At 39.6% G+C, this 19,242-nt stretch overlaps 2 protein-coding genes across 3 annotated transcripts in view; both read right to left on the reverse strand.

Moving 5' to 3' along the window:
- Positions 1-1,790: 1,790 nt before the first annotated feature.
- LOC143880097 (dirigent protein 22-like) lies at positions 1,791-2,604 on the reverse strand. The gene has a single exon (XM_077382887.1). The coding sequence runs from the start codon at positions 2,543-2,545 to the stop codon at positions 1,964-1,966; it is 582 nt and encodes a 193-aa protein (XP_077239002.1). The 5' UTR covers positions 2,546-2,604; the 3' UTR covers positions 1,791-1,963.
- Positions 2,605-15,137: 12,533 nt separating this feature from the next.
- LOC143880174 (protein PSK SIMULATOR 1-like) overlaps positions 15,138-19,242 on the reverse strand; it is a 49,616-nt gene continuing 45,511 nt past the window's right edge. For both annotated transcript variants that reach the window (XM_077383059.1, XM_077382999.1), the window contains exons 10-13: positions 16,958-17,074; positions 16,494-16,570; positions 16,319-16,363; positions 15,138-16,214 (exon numbers count right to left, since the gene is read on the reverse strand). In XM_077383059.1, the coding sequence (XP_077239174.1) occupies positions 15,689-16,214; positions 16,319-16,363; positions 16,494-16,570; positions 16,958-17,074 (765 nt within the window). In that variant the 3' untranslated portion in view covers positions 15,138-15,688. The remainder of the gene's footprint in view (positions 16,215-16,318; positions 16,364-16,493; positions 16,571-16,957; positions 17,075-19,242) is intronic.

Consider the following 19,242-nt stretch of genomic DNA (forward strand, 5'->3'; position numbering starts at 1 on the left):
TTTTGTAGATCTACTTACAAATTATTTAGAGAAATTATAGGGTGAATAGCCGTACATCGATGTTCAGCCCACAAATATAGTGGGGCCCACATTATTTGGGTGATCCAAACCATTCATTTGTTGGGTCTGACGTAGATAGTGTGTGCCCATAAAATCTTCTCCACGGGATGATCCTAACCCTCCGATTTGTAGTGGTTAAAATGGATGGCATGGTATAGAAACCTCCTTGGATCAGAGGGCTAGATCATCCCATAGAGAGATTTTCTTGGTAAACCCTATCCACATCAGAGCCCAACAAATAAATGGTTTAGATCACCTAAAGAATGTAGGACCCATTGTATTTTTGGGCTGCACGATAAATAAATTCTGATTTATTTATACAATAGTAACAATACTATAGTCACCCACCTAATCTATTGGCACAATATAATGGGAAATGATATCAGCAAAACCATGTTTTAATAATTGCACTAGACCATCTTTTTGGATTCACGTGTACCAATTAGATGTGATTGTGTTCGTTGATTCAGTAGTGACAACAAGTTCAACACCTTGTCGTTGACCCTATCATGATCGGATCACCCTAATTTCTTGGGCCTATTTGTTTTGGATTTGCAGAACCAATTGCGAGTCTAAAACTGATTATTGGACTCAAAATAAACATAAATTTGAGTCCAACAATCAGTTTTGGAATCACAATCGATTCTTATAATCCAAAATAAACAGGGCCTTAATGTATGAAGTCTAATTTAGGGTTCCAACCAAGAAAATCTAAACAATTGATTTTTGTAGGACTTCATCTTATAGATGGTGTTGGAAAGTTGGCTTATTTCCCACCCACCGTAGGTGGCTTGGGTGGGAAAGGCAAAAGGCAAAAAAATTGAAAGTCTTTCTATTTGGGTTTTATAAAACCTAATTAGGTTTTTCCTAGGGGGTGTGTCGCGTGCCTCTAGGAAGGGGGAGAAAGAAAAAAAGAGAGGGAGAGTGAGAAAAAGAGAGAGAAGGGGAGAATAGGTTTTTCTTCTCTGGGTTTTCTCTTGGGTTCTTTTTCAGGTTTTCTCTCAGGTTTCTCTAAGGTGTACAGTCTTGGGTTTGAGAAGCAAGAAAAGGGTTGCAGGTTGTGGGTTTTGGTTTAAATCCATTGTAATCCTTGTATATTGTTTTTTCTCATAGTGGAAGATCGTGTTTCTCGCTCGTGGAGTAGGCTTGGCCGAGCCACGTAAGTCTTGGTGTTCATCTTGTGGCTTGGCTTATTTTTCTTTTCGTTTAATTTGTGCACGATCGATCAGATTGCCCGGCGAATCTTCTCAACAGATGGGATGTTAGCTCGGGACAAGGACCATGTTTGTCACCTCATGATGATCTATTGCTTCTCTATTACACATTGCATGTCATCATGTGGGGTCACAAAAATTAATCGTTTAGGATTGATCCCAGTGGATGAATTTCCCCCTAGTCGCGCTCTTGAGATATATCATATCGGGTTGTGAACTTGTCATTGTAATCTAAATTTTAGAATAAATAACACAGATTCCTTAAATATGTTTTTATATATAAATAGCTAATGGCAACCCAGATAAAAGGCAATTTTAGGATCCCCAAGGGAGTATATATGTAAAATCAAGACCGTACAGTATTTGGCAGGACATATGATCACCGTTCCGATAAACCGATAAACCTCCGACCTCCTGTTTGAAGAACATAGCCTTGACTATTGAGCTAGATGCTTAATCTCATGATAAATGTTTCTGATCACACATGTGAGGCATAAGTGGGGCTCAACAAATGTCTTTTAGGAAGGAGCATAACAACCCTTTCTTATTTTTTCTTATAAATAAAACCCACAAACATAAAACCAAAATAATCCTTCTGAGCTCAACATAAAAAGAAGGCCCTACATCTAAGATGTTATTCCAAGAAGAACCATAAAAAAGTCGTAGTTAAAAAAAGAAAAAAAGTAGCCTCAATAATGCATGACAAAGACATTATATTCTATGATCGCATCCCCGGTCTTGAGGTCGAACATGTTAGTCTTAGCCAAGGCATAGCCCCTAGCAAATCGAAAAAGCCCGCTCCCTCCGATCACCGGCATCTCTCGCACCGACGAGAACACTGTATTCCTCCCCATTATACTAATTGTGCTCCCATTGTACTTACCCTCAATAAACGCAAAATTCATGGCCATTAGCAATCCCACTTCCTGCTGTGAAGCCGAGGCATAGAACCCTTGTGCTCTTCCAAGCAACTTCGAACTCAGGTCGGGTCCTTCGGTTAAGGGATCATCGATCATAGACAGGGAGCCAAAGAAGGTTGATGAATTTCTTGTTGATGGTGCGGAGGCAATTTGGACCACAGTAGGATTTGGACCACTAACAATATCGTGCCAAAAGAATCGGAGGTGACTTAACTTCTCTTTGTGTTTCCCGATGGCCGATCGGATGGGTTTCGATGATCCGAAGGGGTTATCGGTGGCTGCGAAGGCGAGGAAGAAGAAGAGAATGATGAATGGGGAAGGAAATTTGAGAAGAGTTATTCTAGTTGCCATGGTGAGGGATAGAAAAAAGGAGTGGGTGAGGTGGAGAGGAACATTGATGTTTAAGTCATTTATGTCCTTATATAATGGTGTGGGTGAAGTATAACAAAATGACTTTAAAATAGGTGAGCTTATATCCACACTCTCTTGATTTGATAATGGCACATCTTTCTTTTGTACGTTTGTAATTTGCTTTTCCACGCTGTTACAAATTGCAGGAATGGAAGATAACCTAACAATGTTGAATGAGAGAAAAAGGGAAGTGATATATCCGCCCCTCTTGATCACCAAGAACACCCCCTGTCAGTTTTTGTGGCAATCAAGAGCATTGAATTCTTCTCACAAAAGTACAACAGCCCCTCTTTAGTCATTGATACACTCACAGGGGTGTTCCTGGTTATTAAAAGGGGCGAATATATCATTTCCCGAGAAAAATGGGGTATAATTTTGGACGCGTGGATGTGTCAAGTTGAAGGTTTTTCGAATGATTTTTGTGGGACCTACCCTTCGACTTTAAGTGAATGAGTGGTGGAAAAACAGGTCAGGCAGACTTGTAGGGCACGCATGGAAGTCCAGCGCAAACAGGTGGAAAATGAAACCTACCATAAAGAAAATAAAAAAGAATGCAAGGACCACCAACCACACCCCTTCCTACCATCAGAACGGATGAGTGCCATTATTAAAAAGGTGGTATCATCATTTCCCACATGCATATAGAAGCTTCTTAGGGGAAAGAATTGAAAGTATGACTGAGATGCAATAACTATAGGCCGTGGATGATTTATATTGGTAAGAGGAAACTGGTAGTGGCCCACACGGTTTTAAATTTCGGTTTCGTGTATCATTTCGGTCTTGACCGAGACCGATAGATTTCGGCTGAAATCCAGAAAATAGATTAAGGGAGATGATTTTTTCAACACCACCCACCCCCCGGCACACCAACCGCAGGAAGTACGCATGCGCCCCCAGGGGCGGAGCTACATGTGCTATAAGGGGAGCAGCTGCCCCTCTTGAGTTGGGCCAAACTCCTTAATGCTCTGTTTGGTTGCTTGTTTTGGGGGATTGTAAGAGTTTCAAATGCATGAGATCTCCCAGAGATCTCCCAAAAGCATGTTTGGTTGTCATTTACACCTTTGACCGCTAGACAACTTCTAGACATCATTATTGGTTATTATCCTAGGTGTCGCCTACGTGGCGGAGATGTTCCCCCCCATAATCTTCTCCCCTTTTTTCACTAAAATGGAGAAATTTGATGGGGGAATTAGGAGAAATTCTTGTCTTATTCTTTTTCTCTCTTTCTCTCTCTCACTTTTCTCTCTCTTCCACCTATATTTTGATAATAACACCCTACATCTTCCGCTAATTTCCTCGCGCAACCAAACACTACTCGCAAATCTCCCTCCTAATATTCTCCCCATCTTCCATTCTCTTCCATTCTTGTCTAATTCTCTTTGACTTATTTTTCTCCTATTCTCCCAGCCATCTACAAGCAACCAAATAGAGCATAATAGGCCCAACTCAATTGGGTCCAGCCCCCTTCAAAATTAGAAGCCTGACCCCCTTATGTATAAATCCTGGCTCCGCCACTGTGCGCGCCCCTTATAATGTGATTTGACGTGAACAGTGGGCAACTCTAACGCTTTTTGACGTCAAATCATGTTAAAAGGGGGGAGCATGCGTACTGCAGGGGATGAAAATATCATTGCCCTTATTTAATTGTTTACAAAATTTCGGAATAATTCCTTATTTTTTAAAAGAAAATCAATTTCTTGAAATTTTGGCCAAAATTTCCCCTAAATTTGGTAAAACTTGGAATTTTGGATTTCACCAAATTTCAGTTTCCGGAATTTAAAACCACGGTGGCCCATTTTAATGGAGATCAGCCATTGATTTACTGTGCATCACGACATATATATCAGGCACTTTGATTTACTGTGCATCAAGGAATCCTTGAGAATGAGAAGCGTTGAAAGAACACGCCCTAAGAAAATACCTTCTAAAAAGAAGGTAGGAGACTGAAGTTTGGGGGACCTCAGCTTTTCTTCTCTGCAAGTATAAGTAAATTTCAAAACTGAGCATTAAATCAAATGATTTTAATTCACAAACAGTCATGTGGGATTGCACATAATTTTTAGTTTTTTGCCATGCTCGTTCTTATCTCGGTAATGAATTTTACTTACATGTACAAATAGTAAGAGAGGATCCCGAGTACTAATAGGATTCTACGATTTAGCAAGTCTTGTATTTGTTGGTTTTAATACTAAAATCTTCGTGAGTTTCAAACCTTGAATTTTTATTTATTGGGCTCTAATGTCGAGACTCATACATGAATATAGAGATTCATGAATGCTCAAGTTTCAATGATTCATAAATGCTCAAGTTTCAATGTATGTATAGATTCATGAATACTAATGTTCCATTCATGAATCTTTGGATTATGATTCATGCACGGCTCTTTATTCATTGAAACATTAATTCTTAGAAGTTTCAATGAATGTGGAGATTCATGAATGGCTCTTAAGGACTTTGAATTATGAAAAGTCACCTAGAGATTCATGCATGCCTCATCAAGAGATTCATAAATGGTCACATTTAATGTATGTCCTTTGGGTTGTTACTTGAACTCTATAAATAGAGCCCTCATTCTAGCATCCAGAGACACCAAGAAAGGAAACTACTCTAGAGCCTCTAAAGATAATAGAAAGTGTGATTCATTACAGAGCTTACCTGATCGGATTGTTGAGCGGTGCATTATAACAATCCATTCTCCTGCTGTTCCTGGAGGTGGTTCGGTCGTATGATCCTTGCACTGGAGTTGGGCCGAATAACACTTTAAGGTGGGCGTTTGAGGACGTACGCCAGTATCACAATCTAGATTGCTTGTCATCCTTCATTCAGGTCAGTAAAATTTTATATTTCTGCATTGCTTTTCTTAGTTAGATCCATTGTTTTCAACCGCTTGCTCCAATAATCTTAAAGTCTTATTCGTTGGAAAACAATGGATACTACTACTTTGGGTTTTAGCAACTTGAAATTGGAAACCTTTGATGGTTCTAATTTCAATGCTTGGCACCGAAAGGTTGTTTCCGGCATGCAATTGCTTAAATTTTTTTATGTTGTAACCGATGCCAAACCTGAGTTTGGTGAGGATGATGCTGCCGAAGATGCTCAATGGGAACATGACAATGACTTTAGCAAGAGCTATTTGCTAAATAGCCTTTCAAACCACCTAGCAGATGTCTATACCAAAAGGTTTCCGCTAAGGAGATTTGGGATGGTTTGGACCAACAATATCGAGATGAGGAGCATCTCTCTAAAACCCACCTTATTGACAAATTTCTTGATATGAAATTTGAAGATGATAAGGACTTAATGAGGTTTTACCTCAAGTTAAGGAATTAGAGAAACTCGTTCAGAAGTTGAAGGAAGAGAAGGTGGAGCTCGACAACATCTTTGTCGCTGGAGCAATTGTAAATAAGTTGCCTCCATCTTGGATGTCATTTTCTACAGAAATGCACCATAGGAAAAAGCAAGTGCAACTTTCTGATTTGAAGTGGTTCATCCGAATTGAGGATGAAGTTAGGATTCGTTCTAAAAACGAATTGCTAACTAATCAAAAGGCAACTGCAAACATTGTCGTTCAGAATACCGGTGAAAGCCAGAAGAAGAAGAAAAAGCAAACCAAGCTCCAGAAGAAAAAGGTGGTAGACCAGAAGTCTAATCTAAATGTTCAGAAGAAGACTTTCAAGAAGAAGGAAAACTGCTACAACTGTGGAAAGCCTGGCCACTATGCGAATGACTGCAAGGCACCAAAGAAGGAGTATGTGGCTGTGGTGGAGAACTTTGTGGCAATGGTCTCGAAGGCGGTGGATCCCTCTAATGTTACGGACTAGTGGCTAGACACGGGTGCTACATGTCATGTCTATGCCAACAAGTCCTTATTCTCCCTCCACCTACACCGCACGACCAGAATCAGTAGCTATGGCAGACCGATCTTCAGTTGATGTACTCGGGGTCGGAACCGTAGTGGTAAAGCTCACATCTGGTAAAACTCTTACACTGAAAGATGTGAAGCATGTTCCTTTAATTGTCAAGAATCTGGTATCTGGGAGTCTGCTTTGTGATGATGGAATGCGCTTGGATTTTCAAGGCGGTAAGGCGGTGCTATCCTTTAAAAATTTGTACTTTGGCAATGCATACAAGACTAATGGTATGTTTAAGATGAGCGTTGTAACTTATGCCCCTGAATTAGTAAATGAAGTTTTTGTTTCTGCTTACTCCTCTGAGTTGTGGCACAATAGGCTAAATCATGTCAACTACAGAAAGTTGCATGACATGTGTAAACAAGGTCTTCTACCCAACTGTGTGGGTGAGAAACCAGGCAAATGTGAGGCCTGTGTGCAGGCAAAGATCACAAGAAAGCTTTTCCCAGTGTTACAAGGGGTACAAAGGTGTTGGACCTAATCCACTCTGACACATGCGACTTCAAGAGTTTTGTTATGAGAGGTGGCATGAAGTACTTTATCACCTTCATCGACGACCGAACAAGGTTCTGTCATGTCTATCTACTGAAGTCCAAAGATGAGGCTTCCGATAAGTTCGTCGAGTTTCGAACTCGAGTCGAGAAGCAATTTGGGCGTTCAGTCAAGAGACTTCGAAGCGACATAGGAGGTGAATATCGCTCTAAAGATGCTGAGGCGTACTTCAAAGAACATGGGATTATAGCCGAAACGACTGCCTCTTATTCTCCTAAGTCAAATGCGATATCAGAAAGGAAGAACCGGACTTTGACCGAGATGGTGAATTTTATGCTTCTGACATCTGGACTTCCAACCTGTTATTGGGGTAAGGCGCTTCTTATGGCCAACTTCATCTTGAACAGAGTTCCTTATGCCAAGACGAAGATCTCTCCTCATGAACTCTGGTTCGGGTATCAACCATCTTTGGGAATTCTCAAAGTGTGGGGGTGTCTGGTTTATGTTCGACTGCCAGATGTTAGAAGGCCAAAGCTTGGAGCCAAGGCAAACAAACCTGTTTTTCTTGGATATGCTGTGGATAGTGATGCTTACATATTTCTGGATATCAGCACCAACTCTATCATTGAAGCCCGAGATGCTGACTTCTTCGAAGACAAGTTCATCAAGGACAAATCAATCTCTTTAAAGGACTCACCTGAGATTGTTAGAGAAGAGGTTCAAGTTGAAGCTAACCCTGACGCTCCTGCTCCTCCCTCTACCTCTCAAGAAAATGAAGTCTATGATGAACTTGTTGATGTTCATGTGGAAGAAGCTGATGAGCCAAGGCCTAAGAGACAAAGGAAGCCCACGTCCTTTGGTGATGACTTTATCACCTATAATGTTGAGAGTGATCCTCAAATATTTGAAGAAGCCATGCAATCCAGAGATGCTCTGCTCTGGAAAGAAGTTGTGGAAGACGAAATGAGCTCTTTGATGGAGAACAACACTTGGAAACTAGTGGATCTTCCAGAAGGTGCTCGACCTATTGGCTGCAAGTGGATTTTCAAGAGGAAGCTGCGTGCAGATGGTACCATTGAGAAGTATAAGGCAAGACTGGTTGCCAAAGGTTTCACTAAAAAAAAAGGCATTGACTTCTTCGATACCTACTCACTAGTCTGTCGAATTACAACCATTCGATTTTTTATAGCGATAGCTGCAATCGAGAGATGGTGATCAGATGGATGTAAAAATAGCCTTTCTAAATGGTGACCTAACTGAGGAAATCTACATGAAGCATCCAGAGGAGTTTGTGGTCAAAGGTCTTGACAACAAAGTCTGCAAGCTTATCAGGTCTCTCTATGGTTTGAAGCAAGCTCCAAAGATGTGGCACGAGAAGTTTGATAAGGTTGTCCGTGGGTATGGTTTCCGAGTCAGTAGATCTGACAAGTGCCTTTATAGCAAAGGTGACAAAGGCAAGGTGGTGATCATATGCATGTATGTTGACGATATGCTCATAGTTGGGAGTGACTTACAGATTGTGACATCTATAAAGAAGTTTCTCTCGACTCAGTTCAACATGACGGATCTTGGAGCTGCTGACACAATTCTTGGGATCAAGATCTTAAGGACTGAGTCCGGGATTGCTTTATCTCAATCTCATTACATTGAGAATATGCTGAAGAAGTATGGCTACTTTGACTTACCAGATATGTATGTACCGTATAATTACAACAAGAAGATTGGACCCAACACTGGTAGAACGATCAGACAGTTAGAATACTCGAGGGTGATTGGCAGTCTGATGTATGTCATGAGCTGTATAAGACCGGATATAGCCTTTGCTGTTGGGATGTTGAGTCGGTTCACTAGTAATCCAGGAAAGGCGCATTGGGATGCTATTCAGAGACTGATGAGATATCCGAAAGCTACCCTTAGTCACGGATTGGTCTATTCTGGTTATCCTGCAGTAGTCGAAGGTTTCTCAGATGCTACTTGATGCTCAGAACCAGATGAGTGCAGATCGACAGGTGGATTTGTGTTCACCCTGGGTGGTGCAGTCGTGTTGTGGAAGTCTAACAAACAGACTATGATAGTACAATCATCTATGGAATCTGAGTTCTTCGCCCTTGTAAGCGCAGGATATGAGGCAAAGTGGCTCAGAGATCTACTGTTTGATCTTCTATTACAGAAGGAGCAGCTGACTACGATCACAGTGTATTGTGATAATCAGGCTGCTAGTGCTATTACTGAGAACTCATTGTTCAACGGAAGAAAGAGGACAGTTCGGCTAAAGCATGGCTATCTAAATGAGCTGATAAGTCATTGAGTCATTGCTGTTATAGACGTTCGATCTTCAGCGAATTTGGCATATCCCTTGACAAAAGGTTTGAAAAGGGAACTGATTTAGCAAACGATTATCGGAATGGGTCTCATGCCTGTGTAATCTGCTTATATTTGTATCTACCATTGAACTGTGTTAGTGGTTCAAAGCTTAGTCCACCATCCAATATAGTTCATGGTTCAAAGAATGAAATATAGATAGATTTATTTTGGTGCACTTTAATATAAATCGTTTGAAACTGTTCTTGTGTTAGTGCGCTTTACCTGTTGGAGTAAAGGATGGCTATAAGCTTTAATGAGCCCATAGCACTTTGTGTGCGGGATGCATGGCAGGTGCATGCCCTAAGGGACTCACCTATGTATGGGTAGAGGAATATTACTTCTTATGTAGTCTGAGGAGGCAAGACTACTAGAGCCCATACAGAAAAAATGTTTGAGTTGAGGTTGGCTTGAGTGCCTTAATGAGTCCTAAGTATTGTGTATACTCTGAGTATTATGTATACTCTAAGAAGCTCACCTATGTGCGAGTGGACATTTACCATCACCTATGTAGTCCGAGAGATTGCTAGAGCCCACACAGAAATCTGTAATAGTAAAGAGGTTGGATTTTAAGCCTTAATGTGGTCCGAAGTACTTTGGGTACGGGGTGTTTGACAGGAACACACTAAAGGACACACCTATGTTAGGGTGGAAACCATGTGTTTCCTATGGAGCTGGTATACTCCTAGAGCCCTCACAAAACCAGGACAGACACTGTGTGTGCTATTTGTTTCAGGCAAGTTTGTGAGTAGTGTGATAGTTCAAGGCTTGGTCCACTATGCACACGTACTCTGGATCTAGTCATGTATGATTACTGAAAAGTAGAAATGTGCTGGTTCAAGGCTAAGTCCACCATGTACTTGCACTACAATTCAGATAATCTATTTGAAAATTCAAGTCTTCGGACATTTTCATTATGCACAATGTGACTAGCGTTCTCTAATACCTTGTTGATAAGTTTGAAACTAGTGGAGGATTGTTGGTTTTAATACTAAAATCTTTGTGAGTTTCAAACCTTGAATTTCTATTTATTGGGCTCTAATGTTGAGACTCATACATGAATATAGAGATTCATGAATGCTCAAGTTTCAATGATTCATAAATGCTCAAGTTTCAATGTATGTATAGATTCATGAATACTAATGTTCCATTCATGAATCTTTGGATTAGGATTCATGCACGGCTCTTTATTCATTGAAATATTAATTCTTAGAAGTTTCAATGAATGTGGAGATTCATGCATGGCTCTTAAGGACTTTGAATTATGAAAAGTCACCTAGAGATTCATGCATGCCTCATCAAGAGATTCATGAATGATCGCATTTAATGTCTGTCCTTTGGGTCGCTACTTGAACTCTATAAATAGAGCCCTCATTCTAGCATCCAGAGACACTAAGAAAGGAAACTACTCTAGAGCCTCTAAAGATAATAGAAAGTGTGATTCATTATAGAGCTTGCCTTATCAGATTGTTGAGCGGTGCATTACAACAATCCATTCTCCTGCTGTTCCTGGAGGTGGTTCGGTTGTGTGATCCTTGCACTGGAGTTGGGCCGAATAACACTTTAAGGTGGGCGTTCGAGGACGTACGGCAGTATCGCAATCCAGATTGCTTGTCATCCTTCATTCAAGTCAGTAAAATTTTATATTTCTGCATTGTTTTTCTTAGTTAGATCCATTGTTTTCAACCACTTGCTCCAACAATATTCACCATTGTTGTGTAAAATTAAGATCTATAGACTGATCTGGGGTTAGTCCGACAAATTAATCTTTAAAATGGTTGAACCAATTTTGGTATTATTTGAAATCAAAATATAAATAAAAATTTGAGAAGGCAAATTGCACTTATCAATATGAAGATAAAACCCCATTTAAAAATCTGACTGTTGAAGGAAGAAGGAAAAATGGTTAGTCGTGCTACTTGGTCACTCTGTTTAAGAATCCTATTTGTCCCTATGGTGCAATCGGGATCAACAAATTGAAGCTCCAAGATAAAACAGCCCCATAGGCTTCAGTAGATGTGCACTCGCTTACTAGTACACTCCGAATCACCATAGAACTGTGCTTATACACGGAACAAAGATAAAGGAAAGATGGAGAGGAAAATCTTAGGGAGAAATTGTTTTATGTATGCAGTATTTTTTGTGCATGCTTATATATTTTTCTTTGTCCGGTGGAACTCTCTTTATAGAGCAAGACATGCCCTTGGAAGAGAAAATGCCTCTCTCCAACAATCATTTCTTGTGACTATTTGGAGAAGACGAATTGCACAAAAAACTATCACAAAACGACAGCAAAACTTAAAGTTCACAAAACCCAGCGCGTGCGTGTGTTATTTGTTATTTATAAAATTGGGTCACCCAACAAATTCCAATGCCCCCTAAATGGCCCAAGCCTTTGTCTCAACACTACTTATATGTAGGTGAAAGTTTCTTCAACTTTCCAATGTAGAACAAAATACATACATTGGATTTGAAACCTAATCACAAACCACACTAGGTTTTGGGTTCACGTCTCAAAGCACCACTAAAAGACAATAGGTTTGAAAAACAAGAAGAAGTTTCTTTATTTTGAATCTTCCCTCAAAACTTTTTGGCTAAAAAATTCTAACAATCTCCCACAAGATTCAAAATGCAGTCACACTTGAAAATGGAAGAATCTGAGCACATTAGAATAGTAGAATGAATTTATACCGGTGTCTTTTGGCCTTCAACCGATATTACGTTACTGAATATGGGTAGAGTCAAACTCCTTCAACTTTTCCTCATAGGTGTTACCGACTAACCTATCACCCACACTCTACCTTCGAATTCATAGTAATTCTTTCTTATTTTTTGGAACATTTTGGCCTTGTCCCCATCTTGGTTTCATGAATGTTATAGAGAATTACTCGTAAATTCCCATAGGAAGCGGCCTCATCTCCACATTCACTTAGGTTAGTCATCAAGTATTCACTGCAAGTAACGTATTACTCATTTCAGGTTATGAACTAATTAAGAGTTTAAAACTCATACTTCTACATTTACAGTGAACACCATCTTCCATCTTTTAGTATCTAGAAGTAGGGTAATTGATATTGAAAACAAACCATCTAATAACTTGCTAGTGTTAGACATTGGTGTGTCCTTTCAGTCAACCTTACTCGGATTTGGTGAATGCCAACTATTTTAAGAATGCTAATAATTGTGATTATTTTTGCTTGAGCATGTAAGAATTGCGTGAAGGGATTAGCTATTAATTATCTCTCTAGCTATTAATTATCTCTCTATAATCTAGTATGTGTGTTGCTTATGGTAGAAACCGACTCCTCTTCCATGAATGTACAATGCCATCGAACCAAGTAAACATTCATGCCCTCTTTTTGCTTGTGCTCTGTTTAATATTTTCATCGTGTATGCTCTATATAGATCCTCTACCTTGACCATCAAACCAATCCAAAGTTGCATTTGTCGCTGCCCTTTTATGATAACTTTTCAAATTAATGTACAATAATGATCTTTTCAAATTAATGTCTGACTAATCAAATTAATGAACAATAATTTTTCTTCCCGCTGCCTATTATGACCCAAAAACTGGTGTAGGTGGAAAGGTGGAGGAATGGAGAAAGATGACGTATGTATTACTCTCGAAAATCGTTCTACGGGGTTTGAAGAAATTCTTCAATGACTTCCATAATTTCATAGTTAAGATTGGGAAGTGACACATTCACCCCCGCTTGTGTGTTTACAACTACCCTTTTACACTACAAGAGGTGGCCCAAGGAAGAAATGGGGGCACATATATCATTTCCCTTGAGATTACTTGACTCGGCATAGCGCGTCTTATGGGCCTGTTGGACTTTTCAAATAGCGCGTCCGGAGAATGAACAAAGCAAAAGAATCCAAGAAATTCTCTTCGAAAAACATGACTTGCAGAGCCTGTTGCTGCATATTCTCATTTTTAGGCGACTAAATGATGAGATTCAGTGAACGTTTCTACCCGATCATGTCAGCTAGAATTAGAGGCCCTGCCGAACACGCCCAAAAAGGAAAAAGAAAGTGTTATTTTCCGAGGGAGACTTAGGAAAGTTAAAGGTCTCTACATTAAGGTTTTAAATTTCGGTTTTGGGGGTAATTTCGGTCCTCATCGAAATCAAAATTTTAGCTGAAATCCCGAAATTTCGGCCGAAATTCTCTAAGGGCCCATTTGGATACTTCAGATTTTGTATTTGGATTTGGAATTGAGTTTTCAATACAAAATGAATAGATTTGCCAGCTCATGTTGAGGGAGACAGAGAGGTAAGGGGGTAATTCCTACTGTAGGGGAGAGGTTGAGGAACCAAGAGGGTGAAAGAAGCTGCCAGATCTGTGGATTTTCAATATCTTATTTCCACAGCTTATTTAGAAATCTGATTTTTTTCACTGTCAATTGCTGAATTCGAAATTCAAGGATTTGATCGGGGATCCAAATGTCAACGCAAAAAGGGTTGCAAATGTTAGAATTCCAAATCAAAATCTTCTCAGCATCCAAACGGGCCCTAAAAGCTTTCCAAATGTCGGTTCGGCCGAAATTATCTAAATTTCGGCTGAAATTCTGTAAAGAAATAAAATAATAATAATTTTATCATCTGAAAATTCTGACATTTTGACCGAAATTTATGAAATTTCAACCGAAATTTTTGTAAATTTCAGTAATTTCGGTTTCGTAACGTTTCAGTTTCATTCCTCACCGAAATTCCGGTTGCTCTACATACATCTACAAAAAGAGAAGTTAATTAATAATGTGAACTGTATACAGGAGAAATCATGAACCGAACCATATACATATAAAAGAGGGGTGTGAATATCAGTTTCTTTTTCCTTTTTAGATCCACTTCCACATTATTTATACAATACTAACCCACCTAATCTTTTTGGCTCATTAAAAACACACTACAAAGTTATACATATTTGACACTGGATCTTTATGAGCTGTTCTACATTTGAGAAACAAAAAACGGTAGCAAGACGTGATTGCGTCCAATGGGTGACCACAAGTCCAATAGATTAATGACCCCACCTTGATCGGATCACTGAGTGGGATATTACAGAAGGGATGATAATGGGAAAGACTACCTAGGAAAAAGGCCAGAGTGAAAGTGGCCATAGAATGAGCCACCGGTGGGACCCAGCGTAGTGGCAGAATGTTACAATCTTAAATGGTACCCCCCTAGATATGAGACTAGATGGTACCAGCTGAAGTATGGGACAGGTTTAAAGGGCCTAAGGTGTTCCATCCGCGTATTGGTTAAGTACCTAACATTCATTCAGTGGAATTGCACTTAGGAAGCAAACTCATTCATTAGCAGTTTTCTAAATTTTGTGACATGCCTTTATTATTTCATTTCTCATGAATGTCTTTGTCTTGCTTTGCTCATATTCTTATACACTTTAAGGATTCCAGTTGTCCCTGTAACCAATTGTATAATAATTAAGTTTAAAAAAAGATAAGAAAATCCTGAGAAAAATAAAGAGATTTCTTGAAAACTTGCTGATAACTTGAGCTATCAAGAAGCTTTACAGAACCTCCTATGCTGGCAATCAGTAGTGTTAGAGAAGGCCTTTTGGCGTCCATTAGGAGACCTCAGAACTCTTTACATGCAATTCTGCAATTGAAACTCTTCCAACATGTACCCATATGATTTCCTCCAACCAAAGGGTGCACACAGACTAAAGTCCCTCTCAGTCTTCTGAACCTTGTCCAATAACATATATGCTTCCAAAGGAAGAACACAGAGAAGCAGACGCACAAGTTCACAAATAATACTATCTTATAACAAAATAGAATTACAGACTATCAAGAACAACATTGATTGATCAAAGTGGAAACAGTGTTGTCGCGAAGAAGGAAAATCTTGGCGGTGACTCCCACTCCCACTCGCACAACAGCGCAGAACAGTAGGTTTCGGTGAGCGCCCTCATACCCAAAAATTATAAAGAACGTAATCGGAAATACAAAAAACGTGGACTTTGAATTATTAAGAAAATCTCCACATACCTTGTACATACATTACAAGTGGTAGAAGCAAAAGCAATGCGCCTTTCGGAACCCAATCCCTTTCCATTTTTCGGCAGCATGAACAGTCAATCAACCCCTTTTATAATACAAATCACCCACTTCCCATCTCTATCCTTTACTTACATATCCGTTTCTCACCCATCATTTCTATTTATCTTTTACACAGTCTCGTCTCCCCAACCACAGGAACGTCGGATCGATCCCCTCTGGATTTTCACCCCACTAATGGAATCCAAATACTTCAAAACAGTCTACAACACAGTCTGTCTATCTTCACACGATATTTCACAAGTTTCTAAGAGTGTCCACTCTATCAATCACATCCAAGGCTTTGATCCTATCAATGTCAAAATCAATAGCAGGAATAGTGGATGATGGCCTTCTCGTAGTAGGCAACTCTTTCTTACTAATACTACTCGGAGAATGGCTGCTACTCTTACTAAGTCTATGGTGCTTGCTCAATCTGGTCTTTGCAGTGTCAAATTCCTGACTTTTGCTTATTCCAGGGGTTAATTTTCTGAAATTCATGTCCCGAAGCATCTCCTGGTCTTCTAGGGTTAGCTTGGAATATGGGGAATTGGGCTTGTGCACGGTTAATGAATCTGTCAAATTCTTCTGAGTGGGGGAGCGAATTGGAGATTTGATAGGGGATTTGACACCATTGGGGCCAGATCTCGATTGGCATACAAGATGGTGAAGCCACACCACCAATTCAAGTATGTATGCTTCGGTCTTCTCCTTCTCTGCGTGATGGAGTGTCTCTATCCGGATTAAGTCGTTCTGTCCAGCTGGCTTTCGATTCACCTCGGACCTGAAAACATTCAACCATATCTACTTGCATTCTTGTGTATGATTGATTTTGTAGTCTTTGGAAAGGAAATTTAAAATAAACAAGTGATGGGCTTCCTTTCTTACCCAGTATTTGCCCACTCTCCAACCCAACCAAAACCGTGATGTGCTCTGGTTTGGATCAACATTGTAACCATTAACAACAGCGAAACATATTTTGATTAAGCAAATAGTTTTCAACTAATAAGAGAGATGAAAGCATGAAGAAAGGAAACAAAGAAAAGATGACGAGCTGTTTTACTTGGTTGTGTTAGTGGCAATTGGGACAAGCCACTGCAAAGTTCTCTCCATCTCGGCTTTGATTTGGGGAACGGTCATCTGCAACCACGCAGCCGAAAGAGAAGAATAAACAAAATGAGTAGTCTCATATGAGAAATGAAGGGTTCTTGAAAGCATAGTTTTAAATTTCGTCCGAAACCCGAAATTTCGGATTCGGTTCGGACCTAAACCAAAATTTCAAGAAATCCAATTTTTTTTTTAATATTATTACGGAATTTCGGCCGAAATTTCCGAAATGATTATTTAATTAATTATTTTTACCGGATTTAAATTTCGGCCTTGGCCGAAATTGGTACCGAAACCAAAATTTAAATCCATGCTTGAAAGTATTGCTCAGACACAACTCAAGAAAAGTAAAAAAATAGATGTATTTAGTTTTCTTGAAGGAAGTGAAGATGGAAGTTTTGATACTATGAAGACAACTACCTCTTCCTTGATCTGAAATGATTGTAACTTGGAACGTAAAGCTGACTTTACATTAGGTGGAAGGCCTTGGTACAATGTGTCCCTTGTACTTGGAGGCACAGAACTTGATCGAGATACCTGAACAAATCCAGATGTTTCATGAGGAAAAACCTTACCACAAAATTCAACAGAAACCACTATCTTTCTTGACCTTAGTCGGTATGAAATTGTACAAGATTAAATGGGTAAAAGAGCCTCTTGAAATCTCAAAGCCATGAAGTATGTTTGATCTACCAATGTTATAAACAGGACTAACATATACAGAGGAATTTTTGTCAGTGTGCCGAAATCTCTTAACCTCTATATAAGACTGAGAGGCAAAAAGAAAAAAATAAAATCTCAACTCAAGTCAACTCAACTAAGCCTTTGTCCCAAACTAGTAGGGGTCGGCAAAAAAAATAATAATCTGAACACACAAATTTTCTAAGCTCTAAACAAGTAACCCAAACATTAACCTAGGACATTATACAGGTATTTTCACTCATTATACTCTGACCAACTCAGACCAAACAAGTTGATACTTAACCAACAACTTTGTAACACAGCAAGTCAACAGATTACCCCATGGTGCAAAAGGTCTGGCCCTGGGGCAAAACATCATGATACAAAACTGGAAAGAAAACTACTTGTCACAGACTTCTTCCTCTCTCCCACAACCATCCTTAGGTTCCACAAGCATTGTAGTCTACTGCACAAGGGAGATCTCGAGTACGTATGTTCTATGTTGTATGCTCCCATCTACATGCTTAGAGGAACCTGCTTGCCCATCCACCATTGAGGGGGTTGAGTTTGCCTCGATTGCCGAGGAAAGTGCCTTGTCGATTGAAAAATCATTCGAAGAGGTGTGAGAGGTGATCTTCAAGTGGATAGAAATACGGCCCCAGGCACAAATGGTTTCAAGTTTATTTTTTTCGGTAAAACTCTACAAGCATATTACATATGTCATTCTTCACATGTTAGGATCTTCTAAAGGATTAGAAATGTAAGATCCTTGCAGTGTTATCCAAAAGTGGCTGCATTAACACAGATTGTAGTGCCACTTTCATTACCCTCATTCCAAAGGATGGAGAAATGCGTATAATGTTACTGAGGAGCTTCTCGCAAGGAGATTGAGGGACTTATTGGGTAGGAGGTATCATCAAACCAAGGGGCTTTGGTGGAAGGCCAACAAATATTTGATGGTTGCTTATTGCAAACGGATGTCTGACTCCAGAAAAAGAGAGGCGAGGTTGGGAATTATTTGCAAGGTGGACATGGTGAGCCTATATATGGTGGAATGAGACTTTGTTGACTGTCTAATGGAAGAGAATGTATTTTGGTGATCGTTTGAAAAGATGGAGGAGTATAAGGTGTAGCTTCTCTCCACATTTCTATTTGTAACTGAGAAAGCAGTTGGTTTCTTCAACAGCTCTAGGAGCTTGCTCGTAATGGCACCAAGAAGTTTGTGGTCTCTATCCTTCTCCCAAAGGTGAATCTTCATGGGTGCAAATTCAAAACCCGGACATTTCAACAAAAAATCTACAAAATCATCCCCCCTACACATCATGTTGGAACTTAGCTCAATCGCACTAACAATCCAAACTCTTGTTTCAAGTGTGGTCAAGTGGGCCATCATTAAAAATATTGTCCAAAAAGGTAAGTGGTGGCCTTCGGTGATGAAGAAAATGAGGATGATTTTTTTTTTTTTTTTGAATGGAAAATGAGGAAGATCTTGTTGATGATTCAAATCGGACGATATATGAGGAATGTGACATAAAACATGAGATTGAACTTGAGGAAGATGAAAGCTTGGTGATCCAACCAAAGGTTGATTCTGATGATGATTGGCTTCGTTCTAACATTTTCAAGACTCAATGCAAAGCTCACAAAAGGTATGCATCGTTATGATTGATGGTCGGAGTTGTGAAAGCATTGTATCTAATGAAATGGTTAGGGGTGGCCAACCGGTTCGGTTCTCGGTTCTCGGTTCCTTTTTTTTCGGTTCTCGGTTCCTTTTTTTTCGGTTCTCGGTTCTCGGTTCCATGAACCGTAAGAACCGAACCGAACCGTAGTACACAGTAGGACCGAACCGAACCGGACCGAACATAATCGGTTCGGTCCGGTCCGGTTCTTCGGTTCTAATGGCTAATTATTAATTATTAATTATAATTTATTAAAACTTTTAATTAAAGTTATAATATAAGTTACTTTCTTATTATAAGAATAGTATTAACTATTACTTATTAATATTATAAGTAATTTATATT

Source organism: Tasmannia lanceolata, unplaced genomic scaffold (assembly GCF_043159265.1).
Source record: "Tasmannia lanceolata isolate RefF3 unplaced genomic scaffold, GAP_Taslan_0.1 ptg000002l, whole genome shotgun sequence".
Taxonomy (NCBI): domain Eukaryota; kingdom Viridiplantae; phylum Streptophyta; class Magnoliopsida; order Canellales; family Winteraceae; genus Tasmannia; species Tasmannia lanceolata.

Excerpts from the sequence above, each read along its gene's own strand:
- LOC143880097 (XM_077382887.1), bottom strand. The coding sequence starts at position 2,545 with ATGGCAACTAGAATAACTCTTCTCAAATTTCCTTCCCCATTCATCATT.